This window comes from Mobula hypostoma, chromosome 6, assembly GCF_963921235.1.
Source record: "Mobula hypostoma chromosome 6, sMobHyp1.1, whole genome shotgun sequence".
NCBI lineage: Eukaryota > Metazoa > Chordata > Chondrichthyes > Myliobatiformes > Myliobatidae > Mobula > Mobula hypostoma.
Genome location: NC_086102.1, coordinates 1,948,623 through 1,965,435, shown reverse-complemented (window position 1 = coordinate 1,965,435; position 16,813 = coordinate 1,948,623). Strand labels below are relative to the sequence as shown.

Genomic DNA, 16,813 nt, shown 5'->3' with positions numbered 1-16,813 from the left:
CCCATCAGTTCCCTTGTAACCACAACCCCACTAATCTCTGTACCCCACCCCATATCCTTCCCTCTCTGCACCGCTCCTTTCACTCACACGGTAGCCCCGCCCCTATCAACCATCGCCCCGCCCTACGGTTGTTCCGACTCCATCTATACCTTGTGGCCTCGCCCTCCGTCGTCCAGGCTACCCGCGCCCCGCCAATCCTCCAGTGGACCCGCCCCCTGTCACCCAGGCTACCCGCGCCCCGCCAATCCTCCAGTGGACCCGCCCCCTGTCACCCAGGCTACCCGCTACCCGCCAATCCTCCATGGCCCCGCCCCCTGTCACCCAGGCTACCCGCGCCCCGCCAATCCTCCAGTGGACCCGCCCCCTGTCACCCAGGCTTTCCGCGCCCCGCCAATCCTCCATGGCCCCGCCCCCTGTTGCCCAGGCTCCCCGCGCCCCGCCAATCCTCCATGTCCCCGCCCCCTGTCGCCCAGGCTACCCGCGCCCCGCGAATCCTCCATGGCCCCGCCCCCTGTCGCCCAGGCTACCCGCGCCCCGCCAGTCCTCCATCGGCCCCGCCCCCTGTCGCCCAGGCTACCAGCGCCCCGCCAGTCCTCCATCGGCCCCGCCCCCTCTCACCCAGGCTACCCGCGCCCCGCCAATCCTCCAGGGGTCCCGCCCCCTGTCACCCAGGCTACCCGCGCCCCGCCAATCCTCCATGGCCCCGCCCCCTGTCGCCCAGGGTACCCGCGCCCCGCCAATCCTCCATGGCCCCGCCCCCTGTCGCCCAGGCTACCCGCGCCCTGCCAGTCTTCCATGGCCCCGCCCCCTGTCGCCCAGGCTACCCGCGCCCGCCAATCCTCCAGTGGACCCGCCCCCTGTCGCCCAGGGTACCCGCGCCCCGCCAATCCTCCAGTGGACCCGCCCCCTGTCATCCAGGCTACCCGCGCCCCGCCAATCCTCCATGGCCCCGCCCCCTGTCGCCCAGGCTACCCGCGCCCCGCCAGTCCTCCATGGCCCCGCCCCCTGTCGCCCGTTATAACCCGGTTACCCCGGAGCGCGGCGCCCCGCTGCACTGACGGGTGCAAACATGGCGGAGGTGGAGCTGCCGGCTGAGGCCCGGCTGGACGAGCTGCTGCAGATTGACCCGTACCTGGCGCAGTACGTCGGGGATCTGCGGAGGAGGTAAGGGAGGCCGCCTCGCCACATCGAGCCGGGTCCCGGGCTCCCCTCTCCGGGAACTTCACCTCGACCTTGCCACCGGCCGGTTCCCTTCGGGGGAGGTGGGGACCGGAGCACCCATGGGTGGGGAAAAGGCTGCAGCGCATTCAGTGGCTGACCTCTGGGTGTAAGCGTTGCTGCTGGCTGCGTGTGACAGCGGAGGCAATTGCACAGAGGTACACTGATGTTTTTCACCGGGAGGAAACACAAGGATGTGCAAAGTTGTCGGTTTGTAAGGAAACCCGGTAATGTTTTGCCGAAGTGGGTGAGGTAGAGCAGCTTGTGTGGTGTGTTGGATTCTCGCACTACGACAGATGCTCGTTTGTAGTCAAAATCAAGTTTACTGTCATATGCACGTGCAATGAAAAATCTAGAGCAGTTAGCATCAGATAAGCTGCATTCACGAGAAAAAATATCATCTTTACGGGAAAGAACACAGTGAGAACGAAAAAGAAATTGCATCCTATTGAGATGTAAGCGGATACACTGTCTTGGGGTGGATGAAACTCGTTTAACTGAAACACTTTACAGCAAGAATGAAGAAACACCCCATATCGAGAGGCGCTGGTCTCTGAGCAGGAGGAGGACTTCAGAAAGTAGTTAAAGTAACAGGAATCCTCGGGCTCAGTCAAATGGTCTGGAAGTTAACTCATTGTGGGACCACAGATGGAAAGATTGAGAAGGCTGGAGCAGTGTTGTTTGAGATTAAGAATGAGAATTGAGTTTATTGAAAGAAAACTTCCTTGGGAGATTGCAAGGGTGTTTTCCTTTGATCTGGATTGGATAGTATGTCTCTTCCTCAGTTTCATTCCATTTAATCAGTATCAGGTTTATTATCACTGAGATATATGGTAAAATGTTGTTTTGGAAAACATACAGCACAATGTAGGCCCTTCGGCCCACAAAGTTGTGCCAAACATGTCCTTACCTTAGAAATTACGAGGCTTACCTATAGCCCTCTATTTTTCTAAGCTCCATGTACCTATCCAGGAGTCTCTTAAAAGTCCCTATTGTATCCGCCTCCACCACCGCCGCCGGCAGCCCATTCCACACACTCAGCACTCTGTGCATTTTTTTAAAAAAAAGCTTCCCCCTGATGTCCCCTCTGTACCTTATGGCAGCAGTACAGTTCACCGGAATTTGTGACCCTCAGAATGAAGCGGGTAACACTGCTGCCATTTTCTGAGAGTGCAATACCTGCCCATTTCCTTCGTATAACACAGACCCTTTAACTCATCCTGTCTGTGTTGACCCCAGTGCCGGTCCATACTAATCCCATCTGCCTGCCCGTGGCCTCAGTCCATTCATTCCCTACCTGTCCATGCGCCTACCTGAACATCACTGAGTCAGATCTGCTGCCACCGCTTCCTCTGGCAGGGTATTCCAAGCACCTACCCTGCTTTGTTTTTAAAGCCACACTTAGAAATTCCTTTTAGCTAAATGCTGCCATAGCAGAGCGCTGCCCTCTAGAATCTGGCAGTGCCAGAGATCGACTGTCTACCCTGTCTGTGCTGTTCATAACTTTATAAGCCTCTTCCAGCTTTGCTTAGCCTTTGACGCTCCAAAGAAAACAATCCAAGTTTATCTGCTCTCTCCTTATAAATTCTGACAACACCCTGGTGAATGTCTTCTGTTTCCTCTCCATCTTTCCTATAGTGTGGCAACCAGAACTTTGCCCAGTAATCCCAATGAAGCCATTTTGAAGCTTTTCTCCAGCTGCATTGTGACTAACCCACTTTTATACACATACTGAGACGAATGTTCTGCAAGTCTGGCTGCTGTGTCACCGAGTGTGGAGGGACTGAAATACATGTTGGACTGGAAGAGTCAAGTGTCCTGGAAATTGGAGAAGAATGTGATGACACGAATCAGATCAGCTGTGACCTTAGTGAAAGGCAGAGTACAGTTGGAAGGTCAGCTCTAACAAGTCCGTGTGTTCTCATCTGTATGAGGGCAGTTCTGAGTCGGACTCGTACTTCAGAGAGGATGTGAAGGCCTTCAGAAATCATTGACATCTGTCATGAAATCTGTTGTTTTGTAGCACAGTACGGGGCGTGGCCAACTGGTTAAGGCGTTCGTCTAGTGATCCGAAGGTCGCCAGTTTGAGCCTTGGCTGAGGCAGCGTGTGTGTCCTTGAGCAAGGCACTTAACCACACAGTGCTCTGCGACGACACTGGTGCCAAGCTGTATGGGTCCTAGTGCCCTTCCCTTGGACAACATTGGTGTTGTGGAGAGGGGAGACTTGCAGCGTGGGCAACTGCTGGTCTTCCATACAACCTTTCCCAGGCCTGCTCCCTGGAAACCTTCCAAGGCGCAATTCCATGGTCTCATGAGACTAATGGATGCCTATTACAGGGCAATACATTAAAAAAAAAAATTACTGTAGTGCAAAAAGGGAGTTTGGGTTCATGTTCTATTAAGAAATCTGAAATTGGAGGCAAAGGTACCGTTCCTAAAATGTCAAATGTCTGACTTCAGACTCCTGTGCCTTCTCCCTGATGGTATAATGAGAAAAAGGCATGTCCTGGATGGTGAAATTTCTTAACGATGGATGTCACCTTTTAGGCTAGCATTCTGTGGATAGGCCGAATGCTTTTAATGCTCAATTTGACAAATTGAATGATGGGACATCGAGGAGAACCCTCTCTCTCCCTGAGGAGCAGGCACCCCATCTGGCTGCATCCAAGGTGAGGAGGACCCTAGCCAGGGTAAACCCACGTAAGGCTACAGGGCCAGACAACATAGCTAGTCAGGTGCTGAGGGGCTGAGGGACTGTGCTGCCCAGATAACAGGTCTTAATGGATATCCCCAACATCTCTCTGAAACAGTCCACTGTCCTTGCAGGCTTCAAGGCAGCCAATATCATTCTAGTGCCCAGGAGAGTAGGAGTAACTGGCCTAAGTAATTACTGCCCAGTGGCACTGACTTCAACAATCATGAAGTGCTTTGAGAGGCTGATAATAGATCATATAAAATTGTACCTTTCTGCAAAATTGGACCCTTCGCGGTTTGCCTACCACTCAAACCGGTGCACTAATGATGCCACAGCCTTGGTCCTCTACTCCGTTCTGTCCCACCCTGAAAATGGTGTTTCATATGCCAGGATGTTGTTCATTGACTTTAGCTTGGTGTTCAACATGATCATTCCTCAGTGGCTGGTGAGTAAACTGTCCTTGTTGGGACTCAACACCCCTCTCTGTAACTGGATCTTGGGCTTTTTGATGGAAAGGCCCCACTTAGTCTGACTTGGCAGCAACATCTCAAGCTCCATCATGCTGAACATTGATGCCCCCCCCCCAAGGTTGTGTGCTCAGTCGCAGATGAAGATGTAGCGTAAAGATTTCTACTCATGTATATGAAGAATGCAAGTAACAGAGTCAATCCTGTCCGATCCAATCCAATTGACACACACAAAATGCTGGAGGAACTCAGCTGGCCAGGCAGCATCTATGGGAAAGAGTTCAGTTGACGTTTCAGGCCGAGACCATTCGGCAGGACTAGAGAGGAAAAGAAGAGTAGATTTAAAAGGTGGGTGAGATGATAGGTGAAACCTGAAGTGGGAGGGTTGAAGTAAAGAGCTGAGAAGTAGTTTGGTGAATGATACAGGGCTGGAGAAGAGGGAGTTTGATAGGAGAGCACAGGAGGCCATGGAAAGAAGAAATGGTGGAGGACCAACTAGAGGAAGCTGATGGGCAGCCAAGGAGATAAGGTGAGAGAGGGAAAAGGGGTTGGGAATGGTGAAGGAGTGTGTGTGGGGGGGCTTTTACCAGAAATTCAGGAAATTGACGTTCATGGGATCAGGTTGGAGGCTACCCAGACAGAATAAGGTGTTGTTCCTCCAACCTGAGTGTGGCTTCATTGCAACAGTGGAGGAGGTCGTGGACTGCCATATCGGAATGGGAAGTAAAATTAAAATGGGTGGCCACTGGGAGATCCCACTTTTTCTGGCGGACGGAGGACATAGATGCTCGGTGAAAAGGTCTTCCAATCTACATCAGTTCGCACCGATATCCAGGAGGCCACACTGGGAGCACTGGACGTGACCCCAACAAACAAGAAGCCACGTGTGGCCTTGCCTGGAAGGGCTGTTTGGGTCCCTGAATGGTAGTGAGGGAGGAGGTGTATGGGTGGGTGAGGCACTTTTTATGCTTGTAAGGATAAGTGACAGAAGGGAGATCAGTGGGGTGGGATGAATTGACAAGGGAATTGCGTAGAAAGCGGAAAGTGGGAGGGGAGGGAACTATATGCTTGGTGGTGGGATCCCGTTGAAGGTGGCGGAAGTTTCGGGGAACTATGTGCTGGATGCGGAGGCTGATGGGGTGGTAGGTGAGGACGAGGAACCCTATCCCTGGTAGGGTGGCAGAAGGATGGGGAAAGAGCAGATGTGCGTGAAAAAAATGTGGTTGAGGGCAGCGTTGGTGGTGGAGGAAGGGAAGCCCCTTTCTTTGAAGAAGGAGGACATCTACTTTGTTGTAGAATGAAAAGCCTCATCCTGAGAGCAGATGTGGTGGAGACGGAGGAATTGAGAGAAGAGGATGGCATTTTTACAAGTAACAGGCTGGGAGGAGTACAGTCCAGGTAGCTGTGAGAGCTACCCTTTCCACTGTTGTGTGTTCCCTTAACTTCACCTTCCTGAAGTCATATCCTTGGATTTGATGACATTGAGTGCAAGGTTGTTGTTTTGACAGCACGTGACCAGCTGATTTATCTTGTTCCTGTCTGCCTCCTTGGCACTATCTGGTATTCCACCAACAACAGATGTGTCAGTGGTGAGGTTACGGGTGGTGTTTGAGTTGTGCCTAGCCACAGTCATAGTTGTAGAGAGAGTAGAACGGTGGGCTGTGCGCACCCAGTGTTGATTGTATTGGAGGATATGCTCATGATTACGTGCGGTTGCTGCGGATATGCTGCAGCTCTGAGGAAGTTCCCATTAGTTGGGACAAGGAGGAGATGTCAGAGGGATAAAGGGGAATCGTAACCATTTACTGAAGGGAACACAAGCCAAAGGGCACAAATTTGAGGTAAAAGGGCCAGAGGCACAATAAAGAAACACTTGTGTGAGGGATGGTTACGTCTTTGCTTGTTAATATTTTATTTTAGATGTACAGCATAGAACAGGCCCTTCAAACCGTACCACCCAGCATCCCACCTATTTAACACTAGCCTAATCACAGGACAGTTTATAATGACCTATTAATCTACCAACCGGTACACCTTTGGACTGTGGGAGGAAGCCAGAGCACCTGGCGGAAACCCACGTGCTCACGGGAAGAACATACAGACTACCTTACAGAGGATATCGGAATTGAACTCTGAACTCTGACACGCCGAGCTGTAATAGCACAGGACTGAACACTTAGTGCCCCATGTTCTGATTGATTCTAATGGTGGATACAGTAGTTGCTTTTACAAGTAACTTGGAAGTTTTTGACAGGGTGTAAGTGTGTAGAGTGGATGATTCTTTAATAAGCTAGCATAACCTTGCTGGGATGAATGACCTCTTCTTGATTCCAGGAGTATTAGACTGGGTTCATATTCACTGAAGTTGAGCCTCTTGTTGAAGGTGGGGAGAGAGCAGCTGACAGTGGGAGGGGTAAACATAATGCCAGCCAGTCAGAAAGTAACACAGTATGGACTGGGCCTTTTGCAACAACTCATTCATGCTGGCAGTTGCCTATATCAGCTGGACACATTTGGCCTTTGTCCCATTAATACTTTCCAACCATGTAGCTGCTGAAATGTCTTTTAAATATTGTAATCTAGATCTAGATTTGAAAGACCTCCACCTAATCAGAAATCTATACTGGGAACAGACTGCTGCTGTAAGAATAGATGGAGAAGTGAGTCAGTTTACAAAAATCAAGAGAGGCGTTAGACCAAGGATGTGTTTTCTCCCCTGATTTGTTTAATATGTACAGTGAAACAATATTACAAAAAATAAGAGACATCTTAGGAATCAAAGTTGGCGGTGAAAACATCAATAATTTCAGATATGCAGATGACACTGTTAATTGCAAGTACAGAGGAAGAACTACAAAACTTAATTGATATAGTTGTTGAAGAAAGTGCAGAAATGGGTCTATCTATCAATTGCAAAAAGACAGAATGTATGGTGATATCCAAAAAGAAGGAGAATCCTATCTGCAGGCTGAGAATAAATGGGAAGACATAAAACAAGTACAGAATGTTTGCTACTTAGGAAGCTGGGTGACATCAGATGGCAGGTGCGACATGGACATCAAAAGAAGAATAGGGATGGCAAAAGACACCTTTATGAGAATGAAGAGTATACTGACCCATACTAAACTAAGCATGACAACCCGCCTCAGAGTACTGAAATGTAACGTTTATCCAGTTATGTTATATGGCTCAGAATGTTGGACAATATCTAGTAACATGAGGAAATGAATTGTTGCAGCAGAGATGTGGTTTTTGAGGAGGATGCAAAGAATAGCATGGACGAAACGAATATCTAACCAGGATGTCATGAATAGAGCAAGCACGAAAAGAGAAATAATGTATGAGATCATGAAAAGGCAACGTAACTTCATTGAACGTGTGATTTGGAAAGAGGAGTTAGAATGCACGGTAATTATGGGAAAGATTGAAGGGAAGAAAGCAAGAGGAAGGCAAAGACAAATGATGATGGAGACAGCAGACAGAGAACTGGAAATGAATACCAGTGAATTGATCCACTTGACCTGAAACAGGAGTGTGTGGGCCATGGCAGTCAAAGCTCAAACTGGGCATGGCACCTGATGATGATGATGATGATGATGATTTGTACCTGCCTCTACCTCTTCCTCTGGCAGCTCATTCCATTTACCTTCTTCTGTATGAAAAACATGTCCCTCAAATCTCTCTCCTCTCACCTCAAACCTGTGCCCTTCTGATTTTAAAACCACACCCCCACTCTTAGAAAAACGCTGTGACTAACCACCTAAATCTATGCCTCTAATGTTTTATTTCTTAAAAAGTCACCACTTGGCCTCCTACACTCCAAGGTAAAATAAGCCCCAGCCTATGCAGCCAAAGCAGCCAAACCTTGTAACTCAAGCCTTCCAGTCTAGTAACATGCTTATGAATCATTTCAGAATCAGGTTTATTATCACTGGCATGTGTTGTGAAATTTGTTAACTTAGCAGCAGTCCAATGCAATACATGCTAATATAGAAAGAAAAAGGTAAATAAGTAAATCAGTTATAATAAGTATATTGAATAGGTTAAAATGGTGCAAAAACAAATATATTTTTTAAAAAGTGAGGTAGCGTTCATGGGTTCAATATCTATCTAGGAATTGGATGGCAGAGGGGACGAAGCTGTTCCTGAATCACTGAGTGTGTGTCTTCAGGCTTCTGTATCTCCTACCTGATGGAAACAGTGAGAAAAGGGCATGCCCTGGGTGACGGAGGTCCTTAATAAGGGATGCTGCCTTTGAGGCACCACTCCTTGAAGATGCCCTGGATACTGTGGAGCCTGGTGCCCAAGGTGCAGCTGATTAGTCTTACAATTCCCTGCAGCTGCTTTTAGCCCTGTGCAGTAGCCCTCTCATACCAGACAGATAAGATTGAGTTGAATTGACTCTGTTACTTGCATCCTTCATATACATGAGTAAAGATCTTTATGTTATGTCTCCATCTGAATGTGCAATTTATAGTAATTTATAATAAATAGTATGTACAACAATATAACATAGAAATTCAGTTGTGTCAGCACAAGTTAATCAGTGCCTGGTGGAAGAAGCTGGCCTGGAGCCTGTTGGTCCTGGCTTTTATGCTACGGTACTGTTTCTTGGATAGTAGCAGCTGGAACAGTTTGTGGTTGAGGTGACTCAGGTCCCCAATGATCCTTCGGGCCCTTTTGACACACCTGTCTTTGTAAATGTCCTGAATCATAGGAAGTTCACATCTACAAATGCGCTGGGCTGTCAACACCACTCTCTGCAGAGTCCTGCGATTGAGGGAAGTACAGTTCCCATACCAGGCAGTGATGCAGCCAGTCATGATGCTCTCAATTGTGCCCCTGTAGAAAGTTCTTAGGGCTTGGGGGCCCATGCCAAACTTTCTAAACTGCCTGAGGTGAAAGAGATGTTGTTGTACCTTTCTCACAACACAGCTGGTATGTACAGACCTCGAGAGATCCTTGGTGACGTTTATGCCGAGAAACTTAAAGCTGTTCACCCTCTCAACCCCAGATCCATTGATGTCAATAGGGGTTAGCCCATCTCCATTCCTCCAGTAGTCCACTATCAGCTCCTTTGTTTTTGTGACATTGAGGGAGAGGTGTTTTCTTAACACCACTGTGTCTGGGTGATGACTTCTTCTCTCTAGGCTGCCTCAGTATTATTTGAGACCAATCAGTGTAGCATCATCAGCAAATTTAATTAGCAGATTAGAGCTGTGGGTGGCAACACAGTCATGAGTATATAGAGAATAAAGAAGGGGGCTTAGGACACAGTCATGAGGGGCAGAGGTGAGGGAGCCCACTCTTACCACCTGCCAGCGATCTGACAGGAAGTCCAGGATCCAGCTACACAAGGCAGGGTGAAGGCCAAGGTCTCTGAGCTTCTTGTTGAGACTGGAGGGAATTCTGGTGTTGAATGCTGAATTGCATTCTCACATAAGCATCCTTTTTCTCCAGATGTGTCAAGACAGTGTGTAGAGCTATGGCTACTGTCGATCAGTTGTGTTGGTAGGTGAATTGTAGGGGTTCCAGTCTGGGTGGTAGCATGTTGTAGGTGTAGTCTTTGACCAGCCTCTCAAAGCATTTGCTCATTATTGAGGTGAGTGCGACAAGATGCCAGTCAGACATGCTACCTTGGTCTTTTTAGGTACAGGAACAATAGTGGATGTTTTGAAGCAGGAGGGAACTCTACACTGGGAGAGGGAGAGATTAAAAATGTCTGTAAGCACACCGGCCAGTTGTTCTGCGCACATCCTGAGTACTCGCCCTGGGATGCTGTCCGGTCCCACAGCCTTGCGACTGTCCACTCGCTGGAAACACTTGTGTACCTCAGCCTCAGAGACGACCAAGCTGTAGATCTCCTCAAGGGCTTAGTGTTGGCAACATCGAATCAAATGTAAAAAAGATTTAGCTCATCTGGGAGAGAGACAATGATGTTAGAAACTCCTCTGCGTTTAGCTTTGAAGTCTGCAATGGTGTGCAGACCTTGCCATAAGCTGCGTGTGTTGTTGGAGAATTGTGTCTGGATCTTGTCTCTGTATTGTTTTGCTGCCTTGATGACTTTGCGCAGATCATAGCTGCATTTCTTGAGCTCTGCTGATTGGCGGCAACGTAAGCTCTGTGTCCTGAGGTAAGTGCTGCTCGTACAGATCTATTGATTCAGGGTTTCTGGTTTGGGTGGACCCTGACTGATTTCTGGGGAACAGCATCCTTGATGTACTTCCAGATGAAGCACATGACCTCTTCCATGAACTCGGAGACATCTCCATCACGGAAGACATTCCAGTCGATGTCATCAAAACAGTCCTGCAGCATGGAGACCGATTGGTCGGACCGACAATGGGTGGTTTTAACTATGGCCCCCTCCTGTTTCAGCTTCTGCCTGTACTTCCGCGGCAGCAAGATGGAGGAGTGATCCAGTTTCCCAACTGGAGAGGGGGGCGCGAAGGAGCGCTTTGTTAGCGTTGCGGAATGAAGAGTAGCTGTGGCCGAGTATGCTCTCTCCCCCTGTGCTTGTCTGGATGTGTTGACAAAACTTCGAAGAGACTTTAGTCAGCAACGCTCTATTAAACTCAACAGCGAAGATGGAGGCAGCTTCTGAGTGTGCAGTCTCCAGGGTGCTGATCGTCTCTACGGTTCCTTGAGAGCCAGGTCAGTATCAGCCTGTGATGGAAATAATGGAAAAAGGGAGGAAAAGATACTGAGGTGGTGTTTGTGGGTTCATTGTTCATTCAGAAATCTGATGGCAGAGGGGAAGAATCTGCTCCTGAAATGTTAAACCATAAGACTATAAAATATAGGAGTAGAAGTAGCCATTCGGCCCATCGAGTCTGCTCCGCCATTCAATCGTGGGCTAATCCAATTCTTCCAGTCATCCCCACTCCCCTGCCTTCTTCCCAAACCCTTTGATGCCCTGGCTAATCAAGAACGTATCCTTCTCTGCCTTAAATATACCCAATGACTTGGCCTCCATAGCTGCTTGTGGCAACAAATTCCACAGATTTACCACGCTCTGACTAAAGTAATTTCTCTGCATCTGTGTTCTAAATGGACGTCCTTCAATCCTGAAGTCGTGCCCTCTTGTCCTAGACTCCCTTACCATGGGAAATAACCTGGCATATCTAATCTGTTCAGGTCTTCTAACATTTGGAATGTCGCTATGCGATTTTCTACCCCCCCCCCCCCAAGGGAATACAGCCCAAGAGCTGCCAGACATTCCCCATACGGTAACCCTGGAATCATTCCTGTGAATCTTCTCTGAACCCTCTCCAATGTCAGTATATCCTTTCTTAAATAAGGAGTCCAAAACTGCACACACCATTCCAAGTATGGTCTCACAAGTGCCTTGTAGAGCCTGAATATCACATCCTTTCACGTTCTATACCTCTAGAAATGAATGCCAACATTGCATTTGCTTTCTTCACCACTGACTCAACTTGGAGGTTAACCTTTTGGGTATCCTGCACAAGGACTCCCAAGTCCCTTTGCATCTCTGCATTTTGAATTCTCTCTCCATCTAAATAATAGTCTGCCCATTTATTTCTTCCACCAAAGTGCATGAGCATACACTTTCCAACATTGTATTTCATTTGTCACTTCTTTGCCCATTCACCTAAACTATCTAAGTCTCTCTGCAGACTTTGTTTCCTCAACACTACCCGCTCCTCCGCCTATCTTTGTATCATTGGCAAATTTAGCCACAAATGCATTAAATCCATAGTCCAAACCATTGACAAACATCTTAAAAAGCAGCTGTCCCAACACTGACCCCTGTGGAACTCCACTGGTAACCAGCAGCCAGCCAGAATAGGATCCCTTTATTCCCACTATCTGTTTTCTGCCGATCAGCCAATGCTCTACTCATGCTAGTAACTTCCCTGTAATTCCATGGGCTCTTGTCTTGCTAAGCAGCCTCATGTGCAGCACCTTGTCAAAGGCCTTCTGAAAATCCAAGTACACCACATCTAATGCATCTTCTTTGTCTACCCTGCTTGTAATTTCCTCAAAAAATTGCAGTAGGTTAGTCAGGCAGGATTTTCCTTTAAGGAAACCATGCTGGCTTTGGCCTATCTTATCATTTGCTTCCAGGTACTCCATAATTTTATCGCTAAGAATCGATTCCAACAACTTCCCAACCACTGATGTCAGGCTCACAGGTCTATAGTTTCCCTTCTGCTGCCTCCCACCCTTCTTAAATAGTGGAGTAACATTTGCAATGTTCCAGTCATCCGGTACAATGCCAGAATCTAACGATTCTTGAGAGATCATTAATAATGCCTCTGCAATCTCGTCAGCTACCTCCTTCAGAACCTGAGGGTGCATTCCATCAGGTCCAGAGACTTATTCACCCTCAGATCATTAAGCACATGAGAGCCTCCTCAGTCGTAATTTTCACTGCACATACTTAACTTCCCTGGCACACTTGAATGTCCGGTATACTGCAGATGTCTTCCATTGTGAAGACTGATGCAAAATATGCATTCAGTTCCTCTGCCATCTGTGCATCTCTCATTACAGTATTTCCAGTGTCATTTTGTATTGGTCCTATATCTACTCTGAACTCTCTTTTACCCTTTATATACTTAAAAAAGCTTTTAGTATCTTATTTGATATTAGTCACCAGCTTCCTTTCATAATTCATCTTTTCCTTCCTAATGACCTTCTTAGTTTCCTTCTGCAAGTTTTTAAAAGCTTTCCAATCCTCTATCTTCCCACCAGCTTTGGCTTCCTTGTGTGCCCTCTTTCGCTTTTACCTTGGCTCTGACTTCCCTTGTCAGCTATGGTAGTATTCCTCTTCCTTTCGAAAGTTTCTTCGTATTTGGAATATATCTGTCTTGCACTTCCCTCATTTTTCGCAGAAACTCCAGCCATTGCTGCTCTGTTGTCCTTCCTGCTAGTGTCTCTTTCCAGTCAGCCTTGGCCAGTTCCCCTCTCATGCCATTGTAATTTCCTTTATTCCACTGAAATACCAACACATTGGAATTTGGCATCTTCTTCTCAAATTTCAAATGTTGAGTGGTCTTTAGGTTTCTGTACCATGTCCTTGATGGTAGCAATGAGAAGAGGGGAAGTCCTGGCTGATGGGGGTCCTTAATGAAAGATGCTGCCTTTCTGAGGCACTGGCTGTTGAAGGTGTTCTTGATGCTGGGGAGGCTCGTGCCCATGATGGAGCTGGGTGAGTTTACAACTTACTGCAGTGTTTTCTGATCCTGTGCAGTGGCCCCTCCTTGTCAGGTGGTGATTCAGCCAGTTAGAATGTTCTCTATAGAAATTTGTGAGTCTCTTTGGTGACGTACCAGTTCTCAAACTTGAGTTAAGTACCATCCTTCCTATAGCTGGGTGACCAGAAAAACAAGAAATACTCCTGGTAAATTCTTCAGTATTATCATTTCGTTTCTGAGGACCTGTACTGGGCCCATCCGGTAAGTGCCATTGCAAAGAAAGCATAGCAGCATCTCTACTTCCGTAGAAGTTTGTGAAGATGCAGCATGTCATCTAAAACTTTGACAAACTTCTGTAGATGTATGGTGAAGAGTATATTGACTGATTGCATCACGGCTTGGTATGGAACACCAATTCCTTTGTCAGAAAATTCTACAAAAAGTAAGGGATGTGGCCCAGTCCATTGCGGTAAATCCCTCTCCACCATTGAGCACACTACACAGAACGTTGTCACAGGAAAGCAGCATCCATTATCAAGGACTCCCACTGGCCAAATCATGCTCTATTCTTGCTGCTACCATCAGGAAGAAGATACAGAATCCTCAGGATTCACATCACCAGGTTCAGGAACAGTTATTATCCCTTAATCATCAGACTCTTGCCCCATCACTGAACTGTTCCCACAACCTATAGATTCACTATCATGGACTCTTCACCTCATGTTATTGATATTTATTATTATTTCTTTTTTTATTAACACAGTTCATTGTCTTTTGCACATTGGTTGTTTGTCTTCTGTTGCGTGCGGTCTTTCATTGATTTTATCGTGTTTCTTGTTACTGTGAATGCCTGCTGGAAAATGTTTCTCAGGGTAGTATATGGTGACATTTATGTACTTTGATAATAAATCTACTTTGAACTATTACCCTCTGCCTCCTTCCCCCAAGCCAATTTTATGTCCAGTTGTCCAGCCCACCCTGGATATCATATAATATCACCTCCTGGACCAGCCGACCATATGGGACCTTGTCAAAGGCCTTGCTGAATTCCATGTAGGTGATGTCTGCTGCACTGTCCTGGTCAATTGTCTTGGTCAGTTCTTCAGAAAAACTCAAATCAAATTTTGATGCACATTCTGCAACACAGAGTTGTGCTCTCTAACCCTACTCAGTCCTTGCCTTTCCAAGTACAGATATATGCTGTGCCTCAGTATCCACTTCAGTAACTTTCCCACTGCTAATGTTAGGCTCACTGGCCTGTAGTTTCTCCCTTGTTTTTGCTGCCCATCTTAAATAAAGGCACAACATTAGTCGCACTCAAGTCTTCTGGTACCTCCCCTATAGCTAACAATGATGCAAATCTCTCTGCAGGGCCCTATCAATCTCTTTCCACCTTCCCACCATGTCCTGGAACAGGGGAATTTATCCACCTGTATGTCCTTTAAGACAGCCAGCACCTCACTTTTTGTAATGTGAACATTTCCAAGTTATCACTGTTCTCTTCAGAGCTATTTATTTCCATTGTTTGAAGGTCAGCTAAGGAAGGCCATAATCCAAAGATAAGGTTAGCTTGATTTTTCACATCATCTATAGATCAGAATGTGTCCTTTGTGACAAAGGCCGAGGATTGTGTTGGGGGAAGCTCACACGTGTTGCCACAACATCAATCGTGAAATTGAATTTAGGAACCGAGAGGTAATGTTGCAGCTATATAGGACCCTGGTCAGACCCCACTTGGAGTACTGTGCTCAGTTTTGGTCACCTCCCTACAGGAAGGATGTGGAAGCCATAGAAAGGGTGCAGAGGAGTTTTACGAGGATGTTGCCTGGATTGGGCAGTATGCCTTATGAGAATAGGTTGAGTGTACTTGGCCATTTTTCCTTGGAGTGACAGAGGATGAGAGGTGGCCCGCCAAATAACAGACAATACACCATATGCGATTAAATGATTACACTTTATGGAATTTACTGGAACTATGTAATTAACTCCCGCTCGGTCGGTCCTGCCGCCCAGCTTACAGTATTGCGTCTCCTCACTCTGTCCCAGTCTGCCTTCTGCACCAAAACGCCGCGAAACAATAGCTTACAGACACACAAGAAAGGATAACATCTATCCCAATTGGTTCATTCCCTCTCTTATCAATAATATAACCCAAACAGCCAGAGAGAGAGAGAGAACTCCTTGCATTGCAGTTAATATTACAGAAAAGCCATTTTAATTATAACATAACAAAGAAGCCATTTTGTTAGCCTTCGCGGTAACATAAAAGAAGAAAACCCCTTACAATAGGTTGAGTGAACTTGGCCTTTCCTCCTCGGAGCAATGGAGGATGAGAGGTGACATGATAGAGGTGTATAAGATGATGAGAGGCGTTGATCGTGTGGATAGTCAGAGGCTTTTTCCCAGGGCTGAAATGGTTGCCACAAGAGGACACAGGTTTAAGGTGCAGGGGAGTAGGTACAGAGGAGATGTCAGGGGTAAGTTTTTTACTCAGAGAGTGGTGAGTGTGTGGAATGGGCTGCCGGCAATGGTGATGGAGGCGGATACAATAGGGTCTTTTAAGAGACTTTTGGATAGGTACATGGAGCTTAGAAAAATAGATGGGTAAGCCTAGTAATTTCTAAGGTAGGGACATGTTTGGCACAACTTTGTGGGCCAAAGGGCCTGTATTGTGCTGTAGGTTTTCTATGTTTTTCTATGTAGGGCCTGTCTTTAGGTTAGTAACCTGTGGAAGGGAATTGGAATATCTGGAGGAAACCCATGTGGTTACCAGGAGAGTGGATGTAAAGTGTTACACTAACTGCTATGTTACCTTACAGCAGATGTAGGAGACTAATACAGAACAGCTTATTTTCTATTTAAATGATATATGGCGTGGTATGGGATGTATAACTGAAGGCGGTTATTTGAGCAGAGATTGTGTTGATTTTAGGTGGGTGCCAGAAGGTTTGCTAAGTGGTGAGAGGAAGACTGTATGTGGGTGGCAGGCAGGCAAGGGGCTTGTTTAGCTGTTGTTTGTTGCTTATGATCTGTTTTGTTCTGCTGAGTATTGCAAACATGCCATGTTGGCACTAGAATGTGTGGTGACATTTGCAGGTTGTCCCAGCACATCCTTGGATTGTGTTGGCCGTTGATGGAAATGGCACATTTTGCTGTACGTGTTGATATGCATGCGATAAATTTGGTATGGGCCCCCAAATTCTAAGAACCTTCTACAGGAGCACAATTGAGAGCATCCTGACTGGCTGCATCACTGCCTGGTGTGGGAA

At 47.1% G+C, this 16,813-nt stretch overlaps 1 protein-coding gene across 4 annotated transcripts in view; it reads left to right on the top strand.

Annotated features, from left to right (window-relative positions):
* Nucleotides 1-925: 925 nt before the first annotated feature.
* The window catches only part of LOC134347785 (1,4-alpha-glucan-branching enzyme-like), a 507,671-nt gene continuing 491,783 nt past the window's right edge, over nt 926-16,813 (top strand). For 3 of the 4 annotated variants that reach the window (XM_063050207.1, XM_063050205.1, XM_063050204.1), the window contains exon 1: nt 2,944-3,113. In XM_063050207.1, coding sequence (XP_062906277.1) covers nt 2,959-3,113 — 155 coding nt within the window. In that variant the 5' untranslated portion in view covers nt 2,944-2,958. Of the gene's footprint in view, nt 1,165-2,943; nt 3,114-16,813 lie in introns of those variants that run through there. The other variant, XM_063050206.1, reaches the window with a different exon arrangement.